This window comes from Danio aesculapii, chromosome 21 (assembly GCF_903798145.1).
Source record: "Danio aesculapii chromosome 21, fDanAes4.1, whole genome shotgun sequence".
Lineage (NCBI taxonomy): Eukaryota > Metazoa > Chordata > Actinopteri > Cypriniformes > Danionidae > Danio > Danio aesculapii.
Genome location: NC_079455.1, coordinates 34176020 through 34187229, shown reverse-complemented (window position 1 = coordinate 34187229; position 11210 = coordinate 34176020). Strand labels below are relative to the sequence as shown.

At 35.3% G+C, this 11210-nt stretch overlaps 1 protein-coding gene across 1 annotated transcript in view; it reads left to right on the top strand.

Moving 5' to 3' along the window:
* Positions 1–747: 747 nt before the first annotated feature.
* Positions 748–11210, top strand: part of agxt2 (alanine--glyoxylate aminotransferase 2) — a 36482-nt gene continuing 26019 nt past the window's right edge. The window contains exons 1-7 of the mRNA XM_056447048.1: positions 748–994; positions 2241–2329; positions 2412–2602; positions 4684–4807; positions 7363–7457; positions 7546–7639; positions 9820–9913. Coding sequence (XP_056303023.1) covers positions 895–994; positions 2241–2329; positions 2412–2602; positions 4684–4807; positions 7363–7457; positions 7546–7639; positions 9820–9913 — 787 coding nt within the window. The 5' untranslated portion in view covers positions 748–894. The remainder of the gene's footprint in view (positions 995–2240; positions 2330–2411; positions 2603–4683; positions 4808–7362; positions 7458–7545; positions 7640–9819; positions 9914–11210) is intronic.

The following is an 11210-nucleotide window of genomic DNA, read 5'->3' as shown; positions in this document are numbered from 1 at the left end:
AGGGATGGGTTCCAGCTGGAATGGCATCCGCTGTGTTAAACATATTCTGGACAAGTGGGCAGTTCACTCCACTGTGGCAACCACAGATTAATAAAGGGACTAAGCCGAAAAGAAAATAAAGGAATGAATGAATGAAAACCGGTTACCACAGACTTCCATGGAAGGATAAACAAATAGGCTACTAAGGACGTCAGTGGCTACAGGTTTTCAGCTTTCTTCAAAATGTCCTCTTTCGTGTTCAACACAAGAAAGAAACAACCAAACAGGTTTAAAACAAGTGAAGGGGGAGTAAAAGGACATCATTTTCTTTTTTGGGTGAACTATCCCTTTATAAGAGAAAGAACTGAACATCCTGGATGACAATGGAGTAAATAAATTATCAGAAAATGTTTATTCCGAAAATGAACCAATGCTTTAAATTTAAAAACGGCCACATGTACCCCGTACACACCCCTAGTTTTTAAGAGAAGCTACCCTGCACTCAACTGTCCATTCACAAACGCGCACACACACGCAGAGAGAGAAAGGGCGGGGCTTGTCCCCTCACACATAACTTTAGCTAACAGCAAAAAAATAAATAAAAATAAAGTGCAGTAACATATACACAAAAACGGCAACATTTTGCACATGTTAAAATACATTTAGCATGTCGTGGTTACAATCTGCCAAGACCATATAAATAAGATTTGACAGGCCTATACATGATAAATAAATGACTTTTTTAGTGAATGAACAGTATTTGTACTTGGGAGACCCGGAGACAGACTTTACCCCCACATTCCATTGGCTGAACTCGATCCTCCCTGAGCTCTTTTTGGGGAGCAATTCACCGCTTCTCGAGGCTTCATCATTTTGGATTCACTGCAGAAGAATTGTTCGCAATAAACCTCAATAATGCATAAAGTGTGTTGTCGGTTGTACGGTCGGTCTCTTTTGGGGAAAACGGACTCGTGGAGTTCAGTGGACGCTTGTGTGAAATTCCACAAAGCTGGCGGTAAGAAAACAGCGATTGTTTACGCACTTAAAGTCGCCGCTACATTTGGGTAAACGTTTGAAAAACGTCCGGTTTCGAGAGTATCAAACAAGTTTTAAGGGTCCTCATCATGACAGAAAATAATATTTTTAATGACGAATGACTGCCCTGTCATCATATCTATCTATCTATCTATCTATCTATCTATCTATCTATCTATCTATCTATCTATCTATCTATCTATCTATCTATCTATCTATCTATCTATCTCTATCTATCTATCTATCTTAATTAAAAGTTATTGTGCTGAGATTAATTGTTGAACAGATAGATAGATAGATAGATAGATAGATAGATAGATAGATAGATAGATAGATAGATAGATAGATAGATAGATAGATAGATAGATAGATAGATAGATAGATACCCTGCCAACTTCATTTGGGTCACTTTAAAGGCGGTTTTCTCAATATTTATTTTTTGAAACCCATGTCTTAAATTGTAAAGATGAATAAACGGATGGATGGATGGAAGGATAGAACGATGGAAGAAAGGAAAGACGGATGATTTGATGGAAGGTAGGAAGGAAGTAGAGACAGATGAATGGATGGATGGAAGGAAAGAGATCTATCTATCTATCTATCTATCTATCTATCTATCTATCTATCTATCTATCTATCTATCTATCTATCTATCTATCTATCTATCTATCTATCTATCCCTGTTAATTAAAAGTTAATGTGCTTAGATATTAATTGTTGAATAGACAGATAGTTAGATAGATAAAAACATAGATGAATGTATGAACAGATAGATAGATAGATAGATAGATAGATAGATAGATAGATAGATAGATAGATAGATAGATAGATAGATAGATAGATAGATAGATAGATAGATAGACAATCCAAGATTGATAAATGTATGAAAAACAGACAGGTAGATAGATTAGATAGATGAAAGAATATATATGAGACAAACAAATGAAAGGAAGGACAGACAAAGAAAAAGAAAGATAGATGAATTGTTGAATGAATAGATAGGGAAAAGATAGATGGATGTATGAACAGACACAGACAGACAGACAGACACATGGAAAGATGAATAGATGGAGGAATAAAATGATAGACATAGAGAGACACAAAGCACATACTGTTACACAGGAAAGCTAATGTCCTGTGACGTATAATAGGATAAAAATAGGATAAAGAAGGCTGGAAACATTGTGACACATCACTGGCACTAAATGTGCTGTACCTCCACTCAGGTGTGCTGTGCCAGAAAACAGCAGTCAAACACCCATCAGCTGTCCTGCCCCAGTTTCCCCCATGTGACTTTAAACCTGAGCCCTATCAGGTAAGAGGCTTATATCTGAGGACACTGATAATAAATCACACTGATATCATCTCATTTTAAGCATGAATGACTCTTCTTACAGGGTATGTCTAAAGAGCGTTTACTAGATATTCGGAAACACAACTGTAACCCCATGACCATGAAGGTAACCTACTACAAGAAGCCGGTCTTCATAAACCAGGGCCATATGCAGTGGTTGTGGGATCTGGATGGAAGGCGCTATCTGGACTTGTTTGCAGGGGTGGCCACCGTCAGTGTTGGACACTGTAATCCGTACGGTTCCTTCTATTGCCATGTCACATTTATATTTCATTTTATATTTCATGATAGGGCTGCAAGATGTTGGAAAAACCCTAACACTGCAATATTTAGTTTTTCTGGTATATACACTCACCGGCCACTTTATTAGGTACAACTGTCCAACTGCTCGTTAACGCTAATTTCTTAAAAGCCAATCATATGGCAGCAATTCAATGCATCTAGGCATGTTGACATGGTCAAGATCTGCTGCATAAATAAAGGTGATTAAGTGACTTTAAACAAGGCATGGTGGTTGGTGCAGACAGGCTGGAAATTTGCCTGGTCTGACGGGTCTTGATTTCTGCTGCAAAATTCGGATGGTAGGGTCAGAATTTGACATGTTAACAACAACCTGGTACTAGTAAGGTGTACCTAATAAAGTGGCCAGTGAGTGTATATTGCGACATGAATTAGAGCTGCACAATATATCGTTTCAGCATCGATATTGCAATGTGCGCATACGCAATAGTCACATTGCAGGATCTTTGTTGTCAAGTATGGACTATTGTTAATCAGGAGCTTGTAAATTTGTCAAATTATGATGATTTAAAGTTTATTTAATGATTTAATTGCATTTGTATGTTTGTTTGAAAAGTTAATTATATTAATTTATGCGATTTATAAAATCACCCCAAAAATAGAAAATTTTTCCCAAAGAGTTATTCAATCCATCTGGTGAAGTATATTTCATATCGCAACATAGGCTACTTTATAAGGTACACCTGTCCAACTACTGATTAACGCAAATTTCCAATCAGCCAATCACTTGGCAGCAACTCAATGCATTTAGGCATGTAAACATAGTCCAAGAATGGGGAAGAAAGAGGATATAAGTGACTATGAACGTGGCATGGTTGTTGGTGCCAGAAGGGCTGGTCTGAGTATTTCAGAAACTGCTGATCTACTGGGATTTTCACGCACAACCATCTCTAGGGTTTACTGAGAATGGTCCGAAAAAGAGAAAATATCCTGTCACACAACACATCGAACTTTGAGGCAGATGGGCTACAGCTGCAAAAGACCACACCAGGTGCCACTTCTGTCAGTCAAGAACAGAAAACTGAGGCTACAATTCACACAGTCTTACCAAAATTGGACAATCGAAGATTGGAAAAATGTTGCCTGGTCTGATGAGTCTCGATTTCTGCTGCGACATTCGGATGGTAGGGTCAGAATTTGGCATCAACAACATGAAAGCATGGATCCATTCTGCCTTGTATCAATGGGTCAGACTGGTGGTGGTGTAATGGTGTGGGGGATATTTTCTTGGCACACTTTGGGCCCATTAGTACCAATTGAGCATTGTGTCAACACCACATATTTCCAGTAGCTTGTTGAATCTATGCCATGAAAGATTAAAGCAATTCTCCAGGCAAAAGGTAGTCCAACCCGGTACTAGTGAGGTGAACCTAATAAAGTGGCCAGTGTGTGTTTATCAAAAACAAAATATTGCAATATCATTTATTTCCAATATCGTGCAGCCCTTATATAAAGACAATTTTACCAGATGATTTGAATATCTCTATTAGGAAAAAAAAATCATAATTTTAGACTGATTTGTATGATTCTAAAGGGAAATGCATCTGCATAAAATCTAATAAACAAATTGAAAGGATAGGTAAAAACATTAAAGAAAAAAAGTTACAATTCATGTTTCGTTTTCCAAGTCTAACAGTATCAGGTACAGTAATGTAATACAAGTAAAAAATAAAAATAATTCAATTAAATGAATTATTATTAAAGCTACTAACGGTACAATTTCTTATGCCTGAATGCTTTTAAAATCCTCATACAGTCACAGGCCTCATAAACACATGCAAATGAATCATTATAATACAGACTCAACATTGATAAAATCCTGCGATGTGACTTTTGCAAATGATTGAGACAATATATTGTGCAGCCATATTTCATGACGAGTCACCGTTAGCTCTAAATAAAATAAATTACTGAACTATAACTTGATCTAAGATAAAATTCAGAGCCTTTACGTGGGCTGCTATATTTCATTTTGGTATGACATCTTAAACTTAAAGATTTGAATAATTTTGCAGGAAAGTAACCGAGGCGGCTGAGAAACAGCTGAGGCGTCTGTGGCACACAACTCCCATCTATGTGTATCCACAAATGCAGGAGTATGCAGAGAAACTAGTCTCGCTTCTACCAGACCCACTGAAGGTACTGCTTGCTTTCTGAAGCCACTGCCAGCTTTCAAACTGGAGTCCAGGTTGTTGTTTTTTGTACGTCATGATTTTGTCAAGTACGATGCCATCCTGGATTAACATCTATGTTGATCCTGGAACATAATGTGTTCGAAAATGTAATCCATACCTATTCTCTACCCCTAAACCCAACCATAACTGTAACTTATTCCTAAAATCAGAGGGGAATAATAGTTGGATAACACTCATGTAGAAGTGCATAAACCTAAAGTGCCTAACCGTAAGCCTAAACTTAACATAAACAGTAAGCATATCCCCTAATTCTGATTGGCTGACTGGAATGTCGTTCCAGGATCAACATAGATGTTAATCCAGGAACATGTCCTTCTTGATGAAATCAGGTTGGCAGTTGTATTTTTAATGAAAGTTTTCCTGAAATATGTTACACAGTGAGCTACAATGCTACTCTCTAAAAGTAACATTTAAATTGGCAATAAAAATAGTTCCTAACAAATCTGGAGAAGTACAATTGTGCATCTCAGAGCAACACGATTCTTGAATTAATCGGTTTTTCCAAGAAATCATTCGAGTCACTGATTCAACACTCCAATAATGAAGCAATCACTTGCTTTGTTTCCAAATAAATCACTCAAAAATGTGTGTGTGTGTGTTTGGTTTAGGTCTGCTATGAATAAATAATACATTCAGAAAGTGATTTATTTAAAAAACAGAGTCTAAATGAATCACTTTCTGAATAAATCATTTTTTATGTAATTATTCATAATAGACCTAAACCAAAAACATTGGACAAAACCAATGCACATTGTCCTAAAAGAAGAACGGGTGTTGTTCAATAGTTTTAGAACAACTTTGATGAAAAGTTTTGACCCACTTCAAATGCTGACTGCTGCATGTTATACATTTGCAAAGTGATTCATTTAGAAATGAAGCAAGTGGGGCAGCATGGTGGCTTAGTGGTTAGCACTGTCGTCTCACAGCAAAAAGGTCGCTGGCTCGAGTCCTGGCTGGGTCAGTTGGCATATCTGTGTGAAGTTTGCATGTTCTCCCCGTGTCCACGTGTGTTTCCTCTTGGTGCTCCGGTTTTCCCCACAGTCCAAAGACATGCAGTATAGGTGAATTAAATAAACTAAATTGGCCGTTGTGAATGTGTGTGTATAGATGTTTCCCAGTACTGGGTTGCGGCTGAAAGAATCCGCTGTGTAAAACATATTCTTGATATGTTGGCGGTTCATTCCACTGTGGCAACCCCTTATAAATAATTATAAGCTGAAGGAAAATTAATGAATGAAGCAAGTGGCTCTCTGAAGGGAATCTCTAAAAACATTCATTCATTTGATTTCCTTAGGCTTAATCACTTATTTATCAGGGGTCACCACACCGGAATAAACCGCCAACATATGTTTTACACAGCGGATGCCCTTCCAGCTGCAACCCAGTACTGGGAAACACCCATACACTCTCGCATTCACACACTCATACACTATGGCCAATTTAGCTTACCCAGCTCACCTATAAGCGCATGTCTTTGGACTGGGGGGGAAACCAGAGAACCCGGAGGAAACTTTCGTGAACACGGGAAGAACATGCAAACTCCACACAATAATGCCAACCGGGACTTGAACCATCTTGCTGTGAGGTGACAGTGCTAACCACTGAGCCACAGTGCTGCCCCTTCTCTAAAAACAATGAGGTGATTTAAAGAAATAAATATAAGAATGATCCAAAAATAAAAAAAATTCACTGCTATAAAACAAAGTATATGTAACCTCTGACCTCTATGGTGCTCTAGCGACAGACGCTAGAGGCCATGGTCTTTAGCCTCCTTGGTAGAGCAACCGACTCCCATGCGGAAGGTCGTCGGTTCGATACCAGCTTGAAGTGAGTTGGCTGGTGTAGGACCGGCAGGGTTACATTGGTGCCGTGACCCGGATGGGCGTGAGGTTTAGGGGGTGAGTATAACTGAGGTCAGCTAGTGAGTGATTTGCAGGAAAACCTCGCTCCTCTGACCTCTAAAGGTGCTCTAGCGACAGTAGCAAGAGGCAATGCTTTTTAGCCTCCTTGGTAGAGCAACCGACTCCCATGAGGAAGGTCGCCAGTTCAATACCAGCTCGAAGCGAGTTGGGTGGCGTAGGACCAGCGGGGTTGCATATACTAAATTTAAACATTACACTTCACCTTTACACTAAATGAAATTACATTAAATTGATGGTTTTGAAGTTTATAAAAAGCTTTGATTTTAAATAAATGCTGTTTTTTGGACTTTATTCATCAAAGAATCTTGGAAACAGCCTAACTTAACATAAAGAATAATGTTTCTCGAATCAGCATATTAGAATGATTTCAGAGGGGTCATGAGTAATGATGTTGAAAATTCAGTTTTGCATTCCAAAAATGAAATCTCTTTTTAAAATATAGTAAAACAGCTATCTAAAATACGAATAATATTTCACATTTGTACTTTCTGATGGGCACCTTTTCTGTATGCATGTAAAGAGAAAATTTGATTACTGTGAACGTGCAGCATTTATATTGTGCTTCTTTTTTCTCTAGGTTGTGTATTTTACCAACAGTGGCTCAGAGGCCAACGACCTCGCAGTGCTGATGGCCCGGCTTCATACTGGAAATTTTGACGTCATCACACTAAGGTGATTGACCTTTTTTGCCACTGATAATTCTCGAGTGGACCTGTACAGTCATAATTAAGTGATTACTGATTTGTGTTTGTATACACAGGGGCTCTTATCACGGTGGCAGTCCACAAGCCACAGGACTGACGTCCAACACGCATTACAAATACCCTGTCCCGTCTTCTCTAGGCTGCCATAACGTACATCACCCACCCACACATCTGTTCATCTGTTAGATGCATGCTTTATCATGTCATATTTCTCCGGTTCAAGAACACAAACTACATTATATGGCGGAAACATCAGAGAATGATATGTTGGTGCTGTTGTTTAATGCAAAAGTAAAAGAATTACTGTCAAAGGTCATGAGACAATATTGAGAATATTGAAAACAAGAACTGTTCCCATTAGATTTTATTTTAGTTCAGATTTATTTATTTATTTATTTATGATTTATTTAAAATTTTTACATTTTATAAACATAAACAACCCTTAAAAATGAATAAAATAATAATAATAACAATAATAATAATAATAATAATAAAATATTTTTATATAATAATTTGATATAATTTTATAAAATAAAAAATAATAATAAATAATAATAATAAAAATAAATAAATAAATAATCATAGAAATATTTTTATTTAATACTTTAATTTGTATATAATAAAATAATAAAAACAAATAAATAATATAATATAATAATGATAAAATAATAAAAATAAATGAATTTATAATAAAAAATATTTTTATATAATAAGATAAAAAAATATTATAATCTTAAGTAATAATAATAACAACAACAACATCAACAACACCACCAACAAAATTTTTATAGAATAAACACATTTTTATAAAATAAAATAAATAATAAAAATAAATAACAACAACAACAATAATAATAATAATAAAATAATACAATTTATATAATAATTAAATTTGTAAATAATAAAAATAAAATAATAATAATAATAAATGTATATTAATAATAACAATAATAATAATGATTATTTAAATATTAAATAAATTGATATATAAAAAAATTAAAATACATAAAAAATAAAGCAAATAATACTAATAAATTAATAATACTACAAATATTTTTATTTAATAATTAAATTTATATATAACAAAAAATAAAAATAAATATACTAAAATAATAATAATAATAATAATAATAATAATAATAATAATAATAATAATAATATTTGCTGGATAAGTTGGTGCTTTATTCCGCTGATTAATAAGGGGACTAAGCCGAAAATAAATGAATGAATGAATAAAATAATAAAGAAATAAAATAATTAAAACAAATTATATAATAAATTTAATTCAATTTTTATATAATTGAAAAATAAATAAAATAAAATCCTATCGCACAACTAAATAAAGGGACAGATGTCTACATTTAGGCAACAATCTCAATGTTACAATTCAAGTAATAAAATATTACAAACTGTTTATTATTGTTATTGATTTTATTATTATTGTCAAGAGTTAGCTAGGGTGATCAGTCTAGATCCAGCTTGAGAGTTTTAACATACCAAAAAAAGGGCTTCCAAATTTTAACAAGGACTCTGTTATGTCTTTGAGGGAACTAATCTCTAGTTTTAGTTCAGAATTGAAGTGATATTTCGCTAGAATCATTTTATTATATCATGAAAATATATACGGTTTTAAATTTGATAACTTGTTGAATATAGTTTCTTTTTTAAATTGGTTTAGTGTATAATGGTTTAGGGTTCAAACTTGAAAAAAGGAATACAATTACAAGCAAACATACTGATTATTGGGTTTTCAGCATTAACTATTTGTGTGTGAAATTAGGAATAGTGTGTGATCATAATCTAAAGTAATGTCTTATAATTAAGTGTTCGATTTCATATGACCATATTCTGTTGTATTTTAAAATACAAAAGCAATTGCTAAACATTTTTAAATAATTGTTAAGTGTAAATATCTCAAAGTTGATTTGAAGTCTTGAGTGTTTTTTCCCAAATATATTTTTATTGAACGCTTTTAGAGCAAAAACCTGACAAAAATTTACATTGAGTACTAAGATGATATCCATCATTCATATCATTTGAATCCTGAACCCCACATGAAAAATAAATAATTTTTTTTTAATTGTAATTAAATAAACAAAAAAAGGACATAAAATACTAAAATATTTGACAAAAAGGCAGATTCACAGAGTGCCTCTTGAATTGTGTATTGTTTTTCCTGATATTTTATTTTGCACAGTATGTTCAGTTTTAATGGCATGTCTTATGACTGTGTATGTTGATGTTTGGATGACTGTGTTTCTGACTTTTCCTCCTGTGTGTGTGTGTGTGTGTGTGTGTGTGTGTGTGTGTGTGTGTTGTGTGCATTGTAGACCATGTGTCCGGATGTTTTCAGGGGTCTCTGGGGAGGAAGCCACTGTAGAGACTCCCCTGTTCAAACCATCCGAGAGTGCAGCTGCTCCCCAGGTACACATTCTCACTCACACGCACTCACACACACACACACGAAGTAATGAGGGCAAATTTTAATATAAAGGTAATGCTCTCTATTATAAACTCTAATAATATAATAAAAACGGAAATGCTTGAAGTTTCTGCCAACCCGACTCTACACCATAACTTTTCAATCCAGATGGATGGGGCAACCATTACTGCATCCAAAATGGTAAAAAGCCTTGGAGTAACGATTGATGACCAACTAAACTTCTCTGACCACATTTCTAGAACTGCTCGATCTTGCAGATTCGCACTCTACAACATCAGAAAGGTCCGACCCTTCATATTTGAACATGCAGCTCAACTCATTGTTCAAGCTCTTGTTCTCTCCAGACTGGATTATTGCAACTCTCTACTAGCCGGGCTTCCAGCTAATTCTATCAAACCTCTTCAGCTGCTTCAGAACGCTGCAGCACAAGTGGTCTTTGATGAACCCAAAAGAGCACATGGTACTCCGCTACTCACCCATTTGCACTGGCTGCCAGTTGCTGCTCGCATCGAATTCAAAGCTCTGATGTTTGCTTACAAAGCGACCTCTGGCTTTGCTCCATCTTATCTGCTCTCACTTCTGCAGATTTATGTGCCCTCCAGAAACTTGCGTTCTGTGAATGAACGTCGCCTCGTGGTTCCATCCCTAAGAGGGAAGAAATCACTTTCCCGATCTCTCGCATTCAATCTGCCCAGTTGGTGGAATGAACTCCCTAACTACATCAGAACAGCAGAGTCACTTGCTGTCTTCAAGAAACGACTAAAAACTCAACTATTTAGTCTCCACTTTCCTTCCTAATCTTAACTGCCTCTCTGGCTATACCACTAACTGTACTCTCTCTCTCTCAAAAAAAAAAAATATATATATATTTCTAATGCTTTGCTTCTTAGACTTTACACACCTGAAACTTGTCTATAGCACTTGTTCACTACTGCTCTTATAGTTGAAGTTGTGCTTCCTTGTCCTCATTTGTAAGTCGCTTTAGATAAAAGCGTCTGCTAAATAACTAAATGTGTAAATGTAAATACCCAAAAGGACTTTTAGATAAAAGCACATACTTTTAAAAAAAGTCACCGACCAAGCTTTAGTACACTTTCTGAGAGAGTGTGAGTATAGACAAGGTCAATATTCTTTCTTTATTTAAAATAATAATAAGTTATACACACACAAACACACACGTTTTGTCAGCTAATATACTGGTGACGTAATGCTTCACAAAAGTTGCAGACACTTTTCCAATATCAAAATGCTTTTTTAGATTCATTTAAACAGCCAGTT